Here is a 21081-nt window from a genome sequence, read left to right as displayed (position 1 = left end):
ATGCACTATATATATATATATATATATATATATATATATATATATATATATATATATATATATATATATATATATATATATATATATATATATAATTTTTTTTTTTAAGGGAATACTTTTTTTTTTGCTTTGTTTTTTTACACAAGTGTCGTTGAGGCCAGTAATTAAATGCATTCTGGGTCTAATATAATATCTTTTGGACCTTGAACGAACACTTACAATGCCAAATTCTAAGCATTAATTTACTGGTTTATTTAGTAAATGATTTTGACTGACGGACCTCTGAAAATCACAAACAGTTGCAATATTATATAATGATTTGAGTAAATAGTTATCTTCCTGTCCTTCAGTGAGGAAAACCAGTGTTACGTTATCAATTTGTGCAGTGTTTCATCAATTTAATGTACCTTGTTCATGCAGTTCAGTATTAAATGTCAAATAATTGTTGGCGTGATCTCTGTTTATATTCAACCTTTTGTAAATAAATTGATATTTAATTCAAATGTGTTGTTTCATTGGTATTTATTTGTAGGATAGCACATTTTTAAGGGGGTCCTGTGATATTAAACTGCTTTGAATGTCATCTTACAGCTTTGTGTTTGTTGCATTTTCAGTGTAATATAGGATTGAGAAAAATTATATTTTACTTTAATGTCGCATTTTGTCATATGGGCTGATAGTGCAGTAACTGCAGTTGGTGACCTAAATCTTTTTTCTCTTTATTTAAAACAGATTTTAAAACCCAGATATTATTTTAGATACTTTTTTGATGTTGTTTTTTACAAATAATTTTTTTTTTCTGAAATGTACCATGTGCAGCTGTGATTTGGTTATTTAAGCACGTGCGTGTTCTTTTCCAGATTTGGCGATTTTATTATTTAAAAGACAAATTATGAGTTGTCTTTCTCTGGCTTTCCTAAATCTCTAAACGTGTTTATACATTTAAAGAGACATGTGCACTGTAAGTTGTTTAGGTGTGTGTTGCTGTGATGAGGAAAATCTGTTTTCAGATAGTAAAAGCAGAACTGGGGGTAAAAGCACAAATGACGTGGAATTATACCCTGTAGAAAGCAAGTAGGATTACTGGGTTTTTAGAGAGGATTACAAACTTGCAAAGTGCGCTGATGGACTAGGATAAAAGAAAAACAGAACATTCAAACCAAGATGCATACATTTTGACTAGTTGATTTTGGAGCTTTCTGGTCAAGGTCACAGAGACCTGTAAAGTGATGTAAAGTCAGAACACTCAAGTTTAACACTGAAATACATAACAAAGATCTGTTTTCTTTAAGCACTCTTCCAGTACCAAAAGAATATCCATTGAAACCATTTTGAAAAAATTTCAAATTTATGAGCATGGGTGTAAGTATACCATACACAGAGAACTGTGCTCTGCTTTGGTGACGTAGCGAGTCTGATGACTGGTCACGTACTGTATGTTTAATCCTGGTTTAGCAGCAGCACAATGGAAAAAACAAAGCGTAACTGTCAACAAGCCTGGATTGGTGCAGAGTGGCACACTTCAGCAGCGCTAAACCTTCGGCCTGATAGTTATTTCATGCATCTTCACAAATCTCTTGAATGAAATTTAAAGCCTTTAGTTGCACTGTCCACAATCTATCATACAAAATCAACTACAGAAACACAAGTTCTGAAATATACTTTTATACATTTACTGATGGACAAATATTGCGCCTATCACTCTTTTTTTTTTAATAAAGGAAACAAAGTATAATACTTTAGGAGAAAAAACATCATATTTATAACATTTATTTTCCAAAACAGCAACTTAGAGTTATGTTCAAATTAAAGTCAGTTTCAGTTCCTTTAAAGATCAGTGTATTTCAGTCTTGTGTCACTCATTGTTCAGTTTTCATGTCTGTATATGACATTTTCAGTTTGCTTGTTAAAGTGCTTGCTGGCTGACGCCTGTGTCTATTTTGAGTTAAATATTGGTCCACAGTTGGATCGACCTGATATGGAACAGGCATAAAAAAATCCTAATCATCTTTTGTACTCCTGTGTTCGTATTATGTGCATTAAAATAAATCTGTTACATAAAACATGCCAATGAATTTAACAATCATAAAAGTGCACATATAATAAACTGAACAAAATAAATGTTATATGCAATAGTTGTATTATGAATGTTTTCTATGTTTTGAGCACTACTAATTGTCACGAGTTGTCAAAGTGCATTTGTTCTCTTCTGATAATAATTTTACTAGAGATTCAGTGTATGTATGCTCTTTGCTTTTATTCTGTGGATTTTACCAGTTTGTCTGGAAAACCCTGTCCAGCAGCAGCTGATCCATGAGTTCGTGTTGAGACTCTCTTCTGAAGACTGTGGCATCCATAATAAGCGTATTAACTTTACTCGGATCTCCACTCAAGCAGGATAAATGTCACAATGTAATTAAAACGGAGGCTTGTCTTAATCCGTTCATGGGTATTAATGAGTCTATAGCTGTCTTTGAGTGTGTGGTGTCAGTAAAGCTCAGCTGTCGGTCTTCGTTCATTCTTTAGTTTCTGTATCTTCTCAGCAGACCTTCGTCTAGCTTTCCGCTCTTTGTTGGACTCCTTGCAGAGGCCCTCATCACTGGCAGCTTGGAGACTGTCAAATGTACCCTGTCTCTCGTCAGATGTGTGAGAGCGTTCCGAATGTCTCCTGTTTCTCCACATCTCCGTGCAACGCTCAAAGCAATTGAACTTTGCATCTGTGGTGCAGGCGTACATTCCCGCAGGCACAGCCAGCACCATAGCAAGTACAATGATGACAATATGAATGAGCTTCTCTCTCTGTTCCATCTCATTGAAATCACTGCCTGTCACAAATACAATGCACTGGCCATTCCGAGGAGCCTGGTTTTTTAGAGTAACACAGATTTCATATTTAGTGGCTGGTAGGAGGTCTGTGACAGAGTATGTGTTGATACCTGGCCCAATATATATCTGTTCCTTCTTGAGTGTGTCATATCGGCCAAAATGGATGGTGAACCAGGTTTCAGCTGGATTGTCTGTCACAGCATGCCACTCGATTGTGATGCCATAGACTGTCTGCTTGGCAATACGGATATCAATGTAAACATTTTCCTCAGCGATGGCAGCAGGGAAGCCTGAGGAATGAGACACTGAGCCTTCCGGAGACTTCACATCCAGTAAAACACTGATGGAGGAATTGCCGATGAAGTTGTTGGCAGTGCAGGTGTAAAGTCCTCGATCGGCAGGATGGAGCGAAGGAATGATCAGCTGAGACTTGATGGTGTCCTCATCCACACGGCTCTGAATCTCTGAACACACATAATAAACAGTTTTTAAAACTAAGGACAATTTAACAACAACATTTTGTTATTATTATAAAGAAATGTATTTAAAATATATTATTATTTTATCAAATAAATATACAAAATATATCAATAATTTATAAAAATAATGTATAGTGTTATTACTATTTATGATGATGATTGTTATATTGATAATTTATAAATCTATGCTTAGTACGTGTGTGTTAATTAATTGTAATACAATATAAAAAATAATATATTCACATAAAAAATAAATAGGAATTCATTACTACATCTCTGACAGTGTCACAATAGACGGTTAGAATTTGCACCAAGTTTATAATTTTGTTTATTAAAAATAAATGCTACGAAAAACTTTTTTGATACACTTTTGAGTGATTTTTAGAAACTTAAAAGAACATAGATATGCTTATATTTTATTTAAACTGAATTGTGTAAGAAGATAAGGTTTAAACATATATGTAATTTTGTAACATACAAAAGTTTGTAATATCTGTCTGCACTAAATGAGAGTTAAGCACCTAATTTTTAAATAAAGATTTAAGTGGAGATAAACGTGTAACTATGTAAACATGTTTTACGGGAATATCTCTTACCTCGAAATCCTCTTAGTATCTTAAGACCATATATCCACTGAACAGCAGGTTCAGGTCTGGCCGTGGCAAAGCATGTTAGCGTGATGTTCCGTCCTAACGGAGCGGTGATGTTGGTGTCTGGGGAGCTGACCTCAGGCTTCACACACGTCTTTAGATCGACCTCGTGGAAAAATTTCCCTGCCTTGAATTCGGGGCTAGAGCATGTCAAATATGAGTTCATTAGAATGAACGGTGGACTCAAAGATTTGATGAACTCAATGAAGCCTCCCAGGCGACAGTCGCAAAGCCACGGGTTGTCGTGAAGCGCCAGAACAACGTTGGACGCCGTAGGTCGCTCGTGCTTGTTTTCTGTGTGATAGAGAGGCCAGTTCAGGAAGACGTCTTTAGAAATTACAGAGAGTTGATTAGAGGACAGATCTAAGTAGGTCAGGCGTGGTAGAAACTTTAGCGCGTGCTCCGGGAGGGCGTCGATGCGGTTGTGCTTCAGGTCCAGGATCTTGAGGTTGGGGGTTTCCTCAAACGCTGTCCATGGTACTGAACGCAGTTTGTTACCCTGCAACCGGAGCTCCGTCAAGTTGCCCAAACCTTCCAGACTTTTAATATTTATGATGGCGATGTCATTGAAGTTCAACCAGAGATGCTTTAGCAACTTAACATGGGAAAACGCTGCCTTTGGTAGCTCACTTAGCAGTGATTTCTCTATTCGGATTTTAGTTAAATCTCCCGGTATGTTCTCAGGAATGCCGGATAATGGCGCTTCCATACACGTGAGTGACCTAGAAAAAGAAACATTCCATAATTTCAATTGCAATTTTTTTTAAGGTCGGATAACTCGTAAATTTGGATGTATTAAATAATACAAAAATGTTTCTGAATTCAAGCAGTCTATCAGTCTAGCAGAGGTATTCCCTTTCTCTGAAAAAATGCGTGGTATGACAGTAATGACAGTACTATCAGGCACAGCAATTCTAAATAAATAAAATATAAAAGCACATATTATATACATATATATATATATATATATATATATATATATATATATATATATATATATATAAACCATTTTGTATTCTATTCTTTAACAAAAGGGTCAAAAAAGTTCCTCTAATCATACATATATTTATATTTACAGACTATAACTCTCATACATATATATTATAGCTAGCCCTGTTCTCAACGCAACAACAATCATCTTTGCTCAATGTCACTGCTGACGTCTGTTAATATTGTGTGCACTGAAAGGAGCTGCAACTAACCTCCCATAACGGTCAGTCCCACAGGAGCATCCTGGAAAACACTCTGAGCTGATATGACTTAATAAAAAAAAGAAAACAATCAAACGAAATATAATCGAGGCACCCATAGTCTCCTTTAACATTACATCTGCTCCGTTTCTGCTCACAACATGACTGCAGGTAGAGTTGACTGCAGGTAGAGTTGAGCAAAGCCTATTATCAGTAATCCTTGACGCACCCTGTGAGAGACTGATTGGAACTTAATTGTAGATCTGACCTACTATTGTTGTTAATAAAAGAAAGTAAATGTAACACTTTTTTAAAATATATATACAGAATTTATTTTGAAGCATAAATGGGTACTACTGTAAGCAACCTGGGACACAAAAGTTCTGAATGGTTCAGGTGGCACAAGTTTCACATGGTAAACAGAAATAATATAACATACACTAATGACAATGTTGGTGCAGACACTGTAAAAAAAAAAAATTCAAAGTTAAAAATAAAGATTATTTATACAAGTGTGGCATATGAGAATATTTTATTTTTGTCTTTCTATCCCAAAATTTAATGTTCAATTCAATATGTTACTTGCTGTTTCAGAAACTTACTTCCAATTTCTAAGTGAAAACTGTTTATACAACAGTTTTTTTTTCAGTGTATGAAAATCTCAACTAATGTTTCCATTACAGTGTTACACTAATGACTACAGTATGTGTAATATGAACAAACTGTGGAAATGAATCCCTAATTCCTTACATAATAATAGCATTATTACATATTAATATATTTTTTCCACATATACAAATAAACAACAAATCATACAAACATTTGCCTTTGAATCAATTCCTCCTAGCACTGTCTGAAAGGGTAAAAGTCATATATACATGTTCCTGGGATTGCTCAGCCACAACCCCACCACCAGCCAAAGGCTTAGTTTAGAACCAAGTCCAAAAGCACAGTAACAAATAGAAAAGACAACATAAAAGTCTTCACTTCTGCACTTTGTTACTTATGCTAAGTATCCTGAAGCTTCCTCATGGATGGCCAGTCATGTACTGCTGGTACAGATTATGTGCACTCAGGTACTGCGGCTGGGCCTGGATACTGTGATGACTGCGTGGTGGAATTGTGGCTGAGGGATATTGTCAGCAGAAGTATTCGTTGGGCTGTCCCTCAATCTTAGCTGTGGACTCAGAGTCTAGGCTGGACCGGGCTGACAGCAATCTGTTGGACTCCTCTGTATTCAGTCTGTTGAGATATTCCCCTTCCAAGCCTTTGGCCTTGGTGCTGGGAGACAGAGTCTCAAACGTAACATACGAGTCCTGAATGTCTTTGGACTTTTTGCCCAGAAACTTCTTAATTTTCCTCTTAAGTGCCCCGCAGCACACGATCACAGTCAGAGGCACGGCTATCACGCAGGCAACCGTGATAACTACTACATTAATGAGCTTTTGGGTTCCATTAGCACTTGCTGCTGCATCTGTTGAGAAGATTACACACTGCTCCTTTTTGGGGATCAGCCCCTTGACGCACACGCAGGCGATGTATTTGGTTTTTGGAACCAGTCCCTCGATGACGATCCGGTTGTTGCCTGGACTGACGTTAATTCTTCGCATATCCCTCTCGCCAAACACAGCATAGAGTACACTGAAAGCGGTCGTGTTCTTGGCAGTTGGTGCCCTCCAGTTCAGACACACAGTGTAGTCTGTGTCGCCAATCACTTTCACAGAGCGCACAACCCTGTCGGGGTCTTGCTGCAGCGAGGATGTGTTCGCGGCCAGGTTGCTCAGATTGGTCTCTAGGAACCCGTCAGGGCTGGCCGTTTGGGTATTCGTCTGACTGTTAGCGGCATTGTCGCTTTCCATACCTGGATATGGGCCTCTGTAACTCACGGTGGCACCGATTGGTAGTGCATTGTTGGGAGTTGGGGAAACATATGTGGCGATGTGTTTTTCTTGATAGGCTGCCTTGACTATTGAGTTTGGCTTTTTGGACTTCACTTTGGTTTTTGGATCCACAGTCGGATTCTCAGCTTTGGATGCGTCACTTATGATCAAAGAAATTACAGCTTCTGCACTCCCTGCATAATTTGTTGCTTTGCAGATGTATTTTCCCGTGTCACGATAGGACACTGCTGGCACGCTTAAAATCGACCAAACGATTCCCTCCTTTGAATTCTCCAGTTGAGCTGCAAAATTTTAAGGAAAAAAGCAGAACGTTTGAGTACATTCGCTCAAAATGCCAGAACTAATTAGTATTGTGTAATCACAGTGCATTGTTGTGTCCGCGCCAGCAGTGTAATCACTGTGCATTAGCACTTCTGGCTAATGCTGCTTAGTCGGCTGCCACTGTGCTGACTCACCTGTCCCATTCAGTGGCTTCCCATCTGCCCTTCTCCAGGCCAGCTCGGGGATGGGAACTCCAATGGTTCCACATCGCAGCAAGACATTGTTGCCCACTGCGCTTCTCACCCGGGCTACGGCAGTGTGGACACGAGGCCCCTGGCAGCGCCTGAGCTCAGCATCGCTAAACAGAACTCCAGAGAGGCTCTCTGGATCTGCGCACCTCAGCCTTATGTCAATGAAAGCCACCGACAGACTGGGAGACTTCTGGAACTGGACCAGGTCGTATAATCGACAATCGCACAACCAAGGGTTGTCATGAAGACCTGGGGCAAAACAAATTATCAGTGGCAAGTTACAACAAATCTCTTAAATTAAGAAAACCTTCATGATTGTAATAAAAAGTTAAAATTCTGAGAGACATTTTGTAAAAGTTTTCTTAAGAAATTAAGGGATGTTTTCTTTTTGTGTGTGTGTGTTTTATGTATTTTTAAAATGTATTTATATAAAAATATATACACTGAAAACAATTGATGCAGGATTTACTAGTTAGAAATTGCTTGTAAATTCATAAATAATATTAATATTAATAATATTAAAATATTAAATTAAGAAAAGAAGACTTACCAAGAATCATTTTTGAACTTTCTGCTCCCTGGATGGGTTTGAGTGTCAACCAAGTATTGAGGACCTCAGATGGCACTGTCAGCAGATTATTGCTGGATAAATCCAGGTAGGTTAAATTTTTCATGTAGGGAGCAGCCTCAGATGGTACTGAGGACAACTGGTTGTTGTGTATATCGAGTAGCCTCAGACTGGGCATGTCCATGAGGGATTCCCACGGAAACGAAGTGAGCGAATTTCCATCGAGCCTTAGTTCCTCTAAACTGTACAAACCCCGAAAACTGTCCGAGTTTACAGAGGACAAAACGTTAAAAGACATCCAAAGGAATTCTAAGTTAGAGAGGTAGCTAAAAGCCTCGCTAGGGATCCTCTTGATGGCAGTCTTTTCAATCCGAAGTTTCGAGGTGTCGCCTGGGAACGTGGCGGGCACCAGGGAAATCTCGGGATCGTTGCAAATCACGCTCCTGCAAAACGCATTTGAAACAAGAATAAAGAGCGATAATCAGGGATTTGAAAGCAAGCACACACTGATCTTTAAAATCAGCGGTCTTTGACTGGCGCTACTAATGCTTGTAAAAAAAAAAAAATTATTATTTGCGTCAAAATGTACCCATATATTAATAAATAAGTAACTAACTTCAGTGTGTAAATATATTATAAACTGTATTATTACACACAATATGGAGCCAGAATGTGAATGCACATTTCAAGTGGGTAAAAATGCATAGCATGAATTAAATAGGCTACAGTTGAGATAATAAGACACAGACTCACCTGGCTCTTGATCCATCACTCAGGTTATGGTAAAAGCAGCTGCACTGGGAAGGACAGGTGCTCCGAACAAGTGGAAAGCAACAAGATGCCAGTAGGAAACCCAAAAAGACAGTAAGAGACATTTCGCTACTCGTGTCAACAAAACACCGACGAACGTATTTGATGAAAAACCATCTACTTGCAATTATGGGAAAAATAACCAGCATGTCATCGTCGCTCTGCTCCGATGTCCCATAGTAATCTGACTGCTACGAGTCCACCAAATAAAAAGGACAGATGAGGATTAGCGAAAGCACGCGCGTTATTTTCATTTAGATGCGGATGCATCTCGGAATCTGATAGGCTACACAGAGATACAGCAGTTAATTATAGGGAGAAAATATTTCGGAATTGCACATCCCCCATCCAGCTCTCTTTCAAACCATCCTCTACCTGACAGCCAAACTATGATATTTGTTGCATCACTTCTAGATTGTGTAAGAGCTGATGATACTTTTGGAAGCTGGTCTATTCTGGCTGTACCAGTCACTATCGCCTAGGTACTGTATTCTTGCACTGAACATACAGTACGGGAGACCGGGGAGTGTTGAAAGATTTTGTTTCAACATCTGTTAAAAAAAAATCAAAACATATTTATTTCTATGCTGTAAATAATATTTCCATATTTGCCTGTTATAAAACTAGTTTATCGATCCTTCCTTGTAACAATTAATGTGTAATGTATCATCAGCATGAGAGTTGCCAGACTAAGGTCATCCAAGTTTGTGCACAGCTATCGTTGAGTGGCGTGTCCAACAGGATTTTTTAAATATTTTCCATCATGTAATCCTGTTAGGCCTTGGCTGACAGACAGCTTGCTTTTCACTTCTTGTTAGGGTTTATAAATACTGTTATTAATTGTTGTTAAAATTATGTTCTTAATAGACAGAAGCCAATGTAAGAAAAAAAAAAAACGAAATATCTTAACATCATGGTAATGATAATAAATATTTCAAAATCTTTCTTGAGTTTCTGGAGTAAGTGCCAAATGCAGAGGAGTTCAAATTTCCACACATTTTCTTTCTGAAACCTTTCCTTGGTGTAAAACTGGTATGGCGTGTCCCTGTTTAATGAGACTGTCTTCCTATAACTGTTGGACCACAAGAGTTATTTTTGCCAGAAGCCTATTTGCTTATGCTACTTGTAGGTTTGTAAACACAACATGGGTTGAACCTTGGAACCGGCTCAATGTTCTTTAGTGCCAAGTTGTAAATATAAAACAGAATTTCTCTACTCATGAGCTTAAGGCAAGAAAAGAAAATCTACAAAGTGTTATTTTTAGTTTTAAATAATTTGTTTTTAATTATTTGTTTGTTTTGAAGTGTGCAATCAGTTATTGTACTGATGTTTTGGATATTAATAAATAAAATGCTAAACATTTAATTTAACCTCTGATTTCCTAAACCTCTCTCACACACCTACTAAAGTCACATTATTCCACAGTTATAAAGTATATAGAATTCATTAAAGGCTGCAGTAAGCTCAGTACCATGTACTTTTTTTTTTTTTTTTTTTTTTTTTTTTTTTGTTAAAGCTTTGTTACAAAACCAAATTCATCTTTTACTTTACAGAAGTATGTGGAAATTTGAGTGAAATGTTAATTATATTTCATAACCTCATAATCTTTACTGAAGTACTTGACTGAACAATATAGGTCTAGTTTGGAACATGTATGGTATGATAATCCCTGAATTTGTATTTTGCCATTTCATGTTTCACTCAGAAATTATACACTGTGTATGTAAGGCCCTGTATGTGGAAATACACAGGACTTCTTGTGATAAAACACTGATGATTGTAGATCCGATTAAATATCTAATAAAAGTAGGTTAGTGTATCAGTGTTACTGTTTGTACCTTATTATTTGGCTTTCACTCATGTATGAATAATCCAATCAGGAAACAAAGGGCCTTTTAAAAAATGAAATTCGGATTGGCTATTTTGTCTACAAATACTCTGAATGTTTCTATTTCAGCACTGAACACATCTTACAATTGGGACTGTATAGGATGTAAAGGCTTAATGTTGTAAATGTCCCTAAAATAATATTTTATAACAACAACAAATCTATTTGTTAATACATTACAAGTGTCATTTTCTCTCTCTAATGTGTCTGAAGATCTATTTCTCCAAACCACAATGTCTCATACAATTGAGAATGCACAGTTCCTCTAATCATCCCTATGCAAACCGTCTGGTATACAGTGTCCGTTAGTGTCGGGAGTGACAACTCGACAACACCTCTATAGAACAGAGAACACGACGCACTGGATTGGTACAGATTGGACTGGTTCTCATCCACCTCGGTCTTATCATCAGAGCCCTCAAGCGTTCGACACACAAAGGCTTGTTGTGTAACTGAATGAGCGCTTTACAGTCGCCCTGTGTAAATACGTATTAGGGGTCAATGGTAAGAGTTGTTATATTCATTAAGACATTCTTGTGCGGATTGAGGCAGAGGGAGAGGGCTTTACATAATTACGTTCATGCTTTTTCACGTGAAATGCTCCTTTAAAAGAAGGCTTCGACTGAACACACTGAGGCACATCGCGCGCGAGCAGACTGTCGTTCTGCATAGTTTGGTATCAGAATTGCTTTCAAAATGGTGACGTCGTATCCATTACCGGAGGGATTCTCCGAGTTTGATGTGTTCTCCCTGGGATCTTGTCTGCTCGTGGAGGGTAAGAGTCATGTTCAGGTTAAAAAAAAAAAAAAAAAAAGGTTCGCGTGTCTTACTTTGTGGATATGCATAGCTCCTCAATAGGATGCGCCTTATCCAGGAACGATAGCAAAACGGTTGAAAAACAAACACGTATTTAATTTAACTGTCTATCTGAAGCCTGTCAATGAATGTATGTTACTGTTCTGTAACCGCGTTATTTTTGGGGTCTCGAGAAGCTCTGAATGTTCATACGTTTTCTGTGTCCTCTAAAGGTCTCCTCGGGTTCTTCCTGAATGCTGTCACCGTTCTTGCTTTTCTTAAAATAAGAGAATTACGGACCCCAAGTAATTTTCTCGTGTTCAGTCTGGCCATGGCAGATATGGGTATTTCTATGAACGCCACAGTTGCTGCCTTCTCCAGTTTTCTGAGGTGAGCACGCGCACATTTGTGTTGATGATGTTGTTGACAGAACCCCTAGAGGCGACGCTGTGTCACGGGTGTAGTGTGTAAATACAGCTGTGATGTAATGCTGGTTAAGAGGGGCATTTTTTTTTTCGTAATGAATGACTAAAGTGCAGCTCTTAACTGTCCGTGTGACGAAATGCGTCTTTTAATCACATCCCTGCCAAAGTAAATAGCATAATCCAGCCTAAGGTGATTTTCTGGTTTTAGCTGGTCTCCCAGGTCTGGACAGACTAGTTTGTTGGCTGGTTTTAGCGAAGTTTTGGGCATTTTCGGCTGCCCCTTACAGAAACACCAGGTTGGCCAGGCTGGGAAACTATTAATTATTGACTGATTGATGATTGTAAGCAGGAATTAATTGTCGGAATATCCAGCATGGTAGTTGGTTTCCAACTGTTGGTCATTAGTTTTCCAAGTTGGTCATTAGCTAGTGCAACAAATCAGCTGTTTTTTTGGAAAACTGTAGCCAGCTAATGAGCAGTTTGGGCCAAAACCAGCTACCAAAACACCAATATATTAGATTTCAGTTTTTACTGATACAGGCAAGGATGTGATCAAATATTCAAGTTAGAGGAAACCAGTTAGAAAAATCTGTCATTGAGAAAAATACAGAACACATGACTGTTAATTTAAAACTATCAATACAGATAAACATAAGCTATGAACATCAACCAGCAAACTTTTATCTTTTTAAATACTTTATCTTCTTGAAACACCAGATACTGGCCTTATGGATCAGATGGATGTCAAACCCATGGTTTCCAGGGCTTTATGACTGCTCTCGCCAGCATCCATTTTATTGCAGCCATTGCTTGGGACAGATACCACCAGTACTGCACAAGTGAGTGACAAAATAAAAGAAAGAGTGATGCTTCTTACCACATCAGCAGGATTTTTGACATGCTTTGTTCTAGTTCAGCCCACCCATGTTGCCAAGACCACCTGCTAAAGGCACTTATAGTGCACATAGGCTTCACCAAAGGCCATTCTTTTCAGAATCTCAGTGAAGAGCCATTTTAAATGTGAACACAGAGCGAATATGTTATGGTGTGTAAATGTAAATAACAAAAACATACACAACTGTTCAAAACTTGAATTTTTTTGTTATTTAATACTTCAATGCAGCAAATATTTTTTGAGCATCATATCAGAATATTACACTAATATTAAAAATATAGGTTTTAAAATCTCTTCTGTGGATAGTTCTTAAAATAACCATTTTGTTTTTGTTAGTATAAAGATTTTTATAACCTCAAGAACCTTTTTCTTCTATAAAGAACCTTTTTTATATGTTAAAGGTTCTTCATGGAACTACAGATGATAGTAAAGAATCTTTGTTTTTAAGAGTGTAGAATGATTTAAGGATGTGACACTGAGGATTACTGGCTGCTGAAAAATCAGCTTTGCTATCTCAGGAATAAATGACTTTTTAAAATATATTAAAATAAAAAAAGTTATTTTAAATTTCAATAATATTTCAGAATTTTAATGTTTTTACTTTATTTTTGATCAAATAAATTCAGCAATGGTGAGTATAAGAGACTCAAAAACATTAAGAACACTTGCATGCCTCTCTCTTTTTTGAAGATGCTCAGTGCCAACTATGCCCTTCTAATTTTGGTTCATAAAATATTCCTATTACTTATTTAAGCAATAAATACATTTAGACTTTTTCTTTTTTCTGTCTTTGTTCTTATGCATATGTATGAACTTGAATGTCTAAAGATTGTAAGCTAATAATTAGCTGTAAATGCTGTTTTGATACCAGTGCCACTGTTGTATTTATTTAGTAAATTTCAATGTAGTAAACAGGATAACTTGTATTACTGTAGTAATACCTTGTGTTATTAGGGACAAAGCTGCAGTGGAGCAGTGTCATCACTCTGGTTATCTTCATTTGGCTCTTCACTGCCTTCTGGGCCGCCATGCCTCTGATTGGTTGGGGAGAGTATGACTACGAGCCCCTGAGGACCTGCTGCACACTGGACTACAGCAAGGGTGACAGGTATAATGCACAGTTAATTACTACATACTGTACATAATTCACGTCAATTTGTATCATTAGAACATAAGACATTGCTCACCAGTGTCCACTTCAGTCACATTTTCACCCATATATTCAAATGTAAGTTCTGACCCACATAAAAACCAATATAAGGGTCATGGAGAGGTCACATGACTCTCATTTCCTTGTAAATCTGTTCACTGTGAAATAAGACCTAATGCAATTGTGTCTGTCTTTTTACACAGGAACTATGTGTCTTACTTGATCCCCATGTCCATCTTCAACATGGGCATTCAGATGTTTGTTGTGCTGTCTTCCTATCAGTCCATTGATAGGAAATTCAAGAAGACTGGCCAAGCCAAGGTAAAGAATCATCTGTACCATATTAGAATTTGACATGTGAGACCAAAGGGTGCATGAAAAGAACAGAATATACATTTCCCATCACATTGCATAAGACTGTTATTCACAGGGTTTGAGTAGGTCAAAGAAACGTTTTGCCTGGGAGCACAAAGGCATCTCTGCAACAGCCACTGAACTCTTCTCTAGGACAGAACTATTATGTAACACCAAAAAATTGCTTGCACACCAATATCAAAGTGATTGAAAAGGAAGAGGACTTCCTTACAGACAGTTAGGACAACCACAGAACAGGGTTATTATCCTTAACTGAAACTAAAACTATTAAAAACATTTTGTTAAATGGAATAAAGCTGAAATATAATAATAATAATAATAGCACAGAATCACTCAAGTTTGTTTTGTTTTGTTTTTCTCAGTAGTACACATAAAAGTACTACAGCCTGTAGTATGTAGGTCATTTTATTATGTCTTTGTTGAGCCTTCATGCCTAATTGAGCTTATGATATTTGTTCTAATTAACTCTTTGTGTGTGTGTGTGTGTGTGTGTGTGTGTGTGTGTGTGTGTGTGTGTGTGTGTGTGTGAGAGTGTTTGTGTGCTTTGTGTTTGTTCGCTCATCAGAACAGTAAAATGTGTAATGGTGTATATGTTGTTTAAATGTTAGTTATGTATGATTTGTGTTAGTTATAAATCTATCTAATAATTATTCTGCTTCTTGTACTCTATGTGCAGTTCAACTGTGGCACTCCTTTGAAGACCATGCTGTTTTGCTGGGGCCCCTATGGTATTCTGGCTTACTATGCTGCTGTGGAGAACGCAACCCTTGTTTCTCCTAAACTGAGAATGGTAAGCAAATCATGTTTGGAGCACAGCAGGCACCCAAAGAAGATGTTCATCCCAACGTGAATCATTTACCTACCTTTATGTCTTCTTGTAGAACACAAAAGAAGATACTGTAAAGTTAAAAGTCAGTTGGTTCCAAAACAACAAACCTGATAGATTCATCATATTTTTTTTTTGTGTTCCACAGAAGAAAATAAAAAGTTATAAAGGTTACAGTAAACCTCAAAAAAAAAACACACTACCATCGAGTCAATCATTTTTCTTTTTTTTTGTGAATGAAATTAATACACGAAACAGCCAATTCTGATTTTATATAAACAGTTAGGTCCATATATATTTGGACACTGACACACATGATTTTGGCTCTGTATGCCACCAGAACAGAATTCAAAATAAAACAATCAAGATGAAATTGAAGTGCAGACTTTAAGCTTAAATTCAAGGGCTTGAACAAAAATAAAACATAAAATGCTTCGGAAAAAGCTTTTGAGTCAGCTGTCCAATTACTTATGGTCTGTAGTAATTCCTTAACCTTTCCTCCAATTTTGATGAGAATACCCTAAAATTAAAGCTCAGAGTGTGTCAGCGTGCACTTAAACCCAAATTCATGATACAACTGTAACTTGAATATGTTTTGGTCAGCAGCTAAAATAATAAAAATTGTGCCTATGTCCAAATATATATATGGACCCAACTGTATGTATGTATGTATGTACTGTATATTTATTTATTTATTAAAGAATCTATTATATCAGTTTCCACAAAAATATTAAGCAGCATTTTTTTTTGTTTTGTTTTTGTTTTTTCTGTTACTTGAGCACCAAATCAACATGAATGATTTCTGAGGGATCCGTGTGTGACACTGAAGACTGGAGTTTTGGCTGAAGAAAATTCAGCGTTGCCATTAGACGAATACATTACATTTTAAAACAAATTCAAAATGAAACTAGTTTTTGGATTTTTGATCAAATAAATTTGGAGACTGTAGTGTAAACACAGTGACTGATGCATACAATTTCTGTTAAACTATTTATTCAATACTGTGTGCGTAAAATGAATCTGTTCTGAACATATTCTTACAGATTGCACCCATTGTGGCTAAGACATCACCTACTTTCAACGTCTTTGTTTACTCCCTTGGAAATGAGAACTACAGAGGAGGAATCTGGCAGTTGCTCACTGGCCAAAAGATTGAAACTTCTGCTGTTGAGAACAAGACCAAATAAACTAAGAATGTGATAACAGTTAATGTCCTGGTAGTTTCTAACAGGTATGATACTTGCTTATTGGAATTGTGTGCTTATGTCATCCTTGCTGTATTTTTGTGGAGTGTTTGTGGACATGAGTGTGGAGTCTGTGTTTGTGGTAGTTTGTGGTCTTTTATATTTAATATAGAAGATTTCAGCAAGTAATACAATTTCTAAACTGATATTTTGACAAAGCACATAAGCTGTTCCTAATGGAAATGTTACAGAATGGGGTCCAATTTCATCCTTATCATTGCAAAGAACATTTAAGAAGAGAATTTGTGGCCATCATTTAGTAAGGGTTAAGCTGCTTCCATATATGCAGTTCCGAAAGTAAACACAATCAACCACATAACCTATTTTTTGAGGTTGTGGGTGAACATTCAAGATATTTTATTGCATATAAGTGCCATTACATTATACATTAAAACTGGCTTTTAAATGTCACAATTAGTGAAAATGTGGCTGTTACAAAAAATAAATTTATTTACTGCTAGCTTTAGGAGTGCAATACTTTTTACCGTCTCTACATTATATTAATTTAATTCATGTTAACCAGAATGTACAATTTGGCACACCCAGGAAATAAAGTGTACTTTATTTTGCACATAAGGAAATCAATTTCTAATGAGATAAAGGTCTACATCAGGCTTATGAGACAGAATTAGGCAAGCAACATTTTCTAATCCCAGAAACAACGGTGCTTTTCATGAAAACACATTCCCCACTGCACAAGATTAGTCAAAAGGAGAAGATTATGCACAAGACTCACTGCGATTGGAAATGTTCAGACTGGTGGTCTCATTTTCCATCTGCAGATTCTGTCTCTGTTTTAACATGAATCATTCTGGCATCTGAAAAATTAATAAATGAATCCCAAATCATTTTTATGTTGTTATTTTGTACAATGTAAGGGAAAAATATTTTGTCAGGTAACATAAAAATGTGTTTCATGTTTTTAATTAAAAGTATTAGAAATATTTGTAGTTTCACTTTGTGCATAACAGAAATATTATTACTACATACACAGATGGTAATGTTCTATAAAGAGGCTGAATATCACAAGCCAAAGTAGCATGTAATGCCAAGAAATTTAGCTAGAAATTGCATAAAATGTGCATATTTCTAGTTTTTGTTTTGTTTTGTTTTGTTTTTTCAAAATTTTATTTTTTAACAGACTACAATGCATGCAAAGACAAACAGACAAAAGATCACTCTTTTTACACATTTGTACTAAAAATCAAATACTCAATACTTATTTAACATCTTAATAAATACGCAATAACAATTATATAATATGCTGACATAATGAAGTGCAAAACACATTAACTACTGAGTTTTAGTTGATGGATAGAAGTATAGCAGATAGATAGAAGTAAACTGATAGAATACAGAGAAAATATATAAATGAAATTATCAGAAATATCTGACAATATACAGTAGTATCAACTATTAAACATAAGGATGCATATGAAAAAATACTGTTCTGTAGCACAGTGTTTGTGTATGTGACATGCTAATGAACAAATGATTGATATGTACAACTGTGTAGCCTGACACATAATGTCTCTGCAGTGGTTCATGTGTCACTTGTAATGCTACAACCTATTTAGTCTTTAAAAGTGCTTGTGTCCACTTTAAGCTTGACTTCTTCAAGCGCACTTTCATTAACCTGTGAATGATGTTATGTGGATGTCTTGTCAGCAAAATCTGACATCTGTATATCTCAGCCAAGATGCACAACAGTGAAATAAACATTGATGGCTACTTCATTATGTCTTAATTGAGTTCTCTGGACCACTAAACATTTTAGTGAACTGGAGAACTGTGAAGATTTTCATTCCCAAACTTCCCAAAAAAGCAAATCTTACACTGGTCAGCATCTTTATGCATTTTTAAATTCAATTATTTTTTACATTTGTACTCAAAAGTAACTTACTCGATTTTCCCAAAATGGTTTACATATTACTTCACTTTTTCTTAATTTGTATTTTATATAGCCCCATTAGTGTATTTTTCCCTTCTTTCTTTGAGGTCACAAATCACTGCTGACATAAGCTTCTGCGTACATTGATATTTATATTACATGACTTACATACAACAGCTTATTTCTATTATTTTAGTGATCCTGGATTCAGAAATCCATGCAACAGCTCAAACTAAGAACAAACATACTAAAAGCATACTTTTTAAACGATTAATTTTGGCCACTTATTTGCATACCACTAAAAAGATGTTGGTGCATGGAAAGAATGCTTATAAAAATAAAACTTTTTTTTTAATACCCTAAATCATCATTCCAGATGTCATCTAAAAATGTGGCAAATTTGTGGAGGGCAGCCCAGTCACAAAACTCATTAGCAATTTTGAAACATACTACTGGTATTGACAGTGGTTTTACAGAGGTAAACCAATGCCTAACTGGCAAAAATATGGAATATCACTGTCCAAACTTTTGAAATCTATTTTTTTATACTTGGAATACATGTAACAAACAAAAAGGAAAGATTCTTCAAAATATCTTCTGTATACTGGCCCACAGCTCTGTGAAATCCAAGTGGATTTGCTTTGAGATCCAGACAAGTGAAATAATAAATCACACATGTGATGTCACTGTGAGATACAAACGGTTCTTTGATATGTAGTCAGCTCATAACATGTAACACATTGTACAGACATCGAGAGTGTCTGATCCGCTGCCTTGCAATCCAGAGTAATCAGTCACAAGCTTACAATCAGATGTCCAAAGTTCAAGAGCAAAGTGAAAGGTCAAAATGGCTGCCAGAAGTCATGTATTTTTTATTTGATTAAACAACATTTGAAGCAGATTATGCAATCATTATGCAAATGTAAATGGGAAGCAAATGTCTGTCATAACAACAGAACTGGCAGTTCATGCTGGCAGCGTTTTCACAACAAGCGATAGTCGACACAACACCAGTGGAAAAATGATGAAAGCGAGCTTCATTTAGCACCGAACATATTGAGATATTGGGGATTTTGTGCTACCATGTGTTCATAAACATTAAATAAATGTTTGAATAATTAGACATAAAACAGTCGAAAAACATTTTTGGTGTTTTTTTTAAGAAATTGCATTTTAAAGGATTATGGACATAGTGTAATCTGGATTACTGATGTGTGCGTCATTGCTCTTTAGTGAGCACTGTGTTCTCAGTCATTTAAAGTGCTAAAGTCTTATTAAATATATTGTGGAATGAAAAGGGATATATGCATATTGCCTACATGACTTTTGTAGTAATTTGATCTGACCTAAAAAAAAAAAAAAAAGACAGTAAAAACCTGGATATCAATAATTAATTAGTCCATAAATAAACACTGCTAGTGGATTATTTAAATACTATCTATACACTTTTGTAGTATTTATTAATGTTTTGAATGAGCTTTTGTTTATATTTTCAGTTTTCCTTTTAATTTACAATTTAGACATTCCTATTGTTTTTGTCATTTTTATTATCGAACTGTTTCAGTTTTTATGTGTAGCTTTAATTTTATTTTATTTCAGTTTTAGTTTTAGTATCTCAAATTAATATTTATTTTAAAATTTTTTATAGGTTTTTAGTTTTCTTCATCCAATATTTATATTTATTTTATTCAATTACCAAAATTTTTTTTAAATAGTTTTAGTTAATAATAACACTGTCCATTCATTTAATGTGAAACAAATATGAACAGAGGAAAAAAAGAGATACACAATAATTTCAGTTATATGTCCAATTTGACACTCTAACACTAGCACTCTCTATTCTATTTCTATTCTACCTACTTGTTTTCTTTTATTTATTATAAAAAAAACTTGACCCTCAAACATAAGCGCTTTCTATTGGATTTCTATTCAATCTGCTTGTGTTCTTTTTATTTATTTAAAAATAAAATTGACCCTCTAACACTAGCATTCTCTATTATTTTTCTATTATGTTTACTTGTTTTCTTTTTATTTGTTATTATTACAACAACAACAACAAAAAACACCTCGCTATGTGTATTGCATTCGACTAACCAGGACTAGTCACAGAACTAACATAATATTGCTCTTTTGCTGGTATGATTTCTTCTGTTTCCTCATTTGTATGTCTCTTTGGATAAAAGCATCTGCTAATTGACTAAATATAAATTTAAATATTAATATCAGTAATAACTTGAGCCAGTTCAATGTAATGGTGAAATAAAATCAAATCTTAAGCAGACAACCAGAGACAAATAAATAAATAAATTGCATAGTTGAGTTGAATTTATTTCATAAACAATAAATTTACATTGTAATAATTACTAAGTGAAAATTAGCTGTGTCTCTGGGGTCTTTGAGAAAATGTATTTTGTTTTTTTAATATTTGTCACAATGACAAGTGGACAATGGGCACCACAGATTTCTCAAAGAAAAAGGAGTCTCAATTGCTCTAAATTTTTATGTCACATACAATAGCTCCCCAATCTGGTAACATGACTTTTAAATGTGAAACTGCCCACCCATGTTTTCGCCTGTTAATATAAAGAGAAATAGAGAGCTGATGATGTGTAACCATTTCTAAGCTTGGGTTAATTTTACAAGTGACTAGCTTGGC

General features: G+C 35.7%; 2 protein-coding genes across 3 annotated transcripts; one reads left to right on the top strand and one right to left on the bottom strand.

The window, feature by feature from the left end:
* Window positions 1-2238: 2238 nt before the first annotated feature.
* LOC109100800 (leucine-rich repeat, immunoglobulin-like domain and transmembrane domain-containing protein 2) lies at window positions 2239-10414 on the bottom strand. 2 transcript variants are annotated; one of them, XM_042737093.1, is made up of 5 exons: window positions 8880-10414; window positions 8109-8569; window positions 7502-7807; window positions 5158-7327; window positions 4544-4677 (listed from the first exon to the last, which is right to left on the bottom strand). In XM_042737093.1, the coding sequence occupies exons 1-4, from the start codon at window positions 9083-9085 to the stop codon at window positions 6285-6287; spliced, it is 2016 nt and encodes a 671-aa protein (XP_042593027.1). In that variant the 5' UTR covers window positions 9086-10414; the 3' UTR covers window positions 4544-4677; window positions 5158-6284. The 2 variants fall into 2 exon arrangements, with proteins under 2 accessions (XP_042593028.1, XP_042593027.1); XM_042737094.1 differs by lacking the exons at window positions 7502-7807; window positions 8109-8569; window positions 8880-10414 and adding an exon at window positions 2239-3290 and having other exon boundaries at window positions 3902-4677; window positions 5158-6274.
* Window positions 10415-11159: 745 nt separating this feature from the next.
* rgra (retinal G protein coupled receptor a) lies at window positions 11160-16495 on the top strand. Its single transcript, XM_019114234.2, has 7 exons — window positions 11160-11599; window positions 11853-12009; window positions 12762-12883; window positions 13894-14047; window positions 14293-14410; window positions 15141-15254; window positions 16334-16495. Exons 1-7 carry the CDS (start codon window positions 11521-11523, stop codon window positions 16475-16477), a joined length of 888 nt encoding a protein of 295 aa, XP_018969779.1. The 5' UTR covers window positions 11160-11520; the 3' UTR covers window positions 16478-16495.
* Window positions 16496-21081: the final 4586 nt, after the last annotated feature.

This window comes from Cyprinus carpio, chromosome B13, assembly GCF_018340385.1.
Source record: "Cyprinus carpio isolate SPL01 chromosome B13, ASM1834038v1, whole genome shotgun sequence".
NCBI classification, from domain to species: domain Eukaryota; kingdom Metazoa; phylum Chordata; class Actinopteri; order Cypriniformes; family Cyprinidae; genus Cyprinus; species Cyprinus carpio.
The sequence above is the reverse complement of the archived record's forward strand: the minus strand, read 5'-3'. Positions and strand labels throughout refer to the sequence as shown.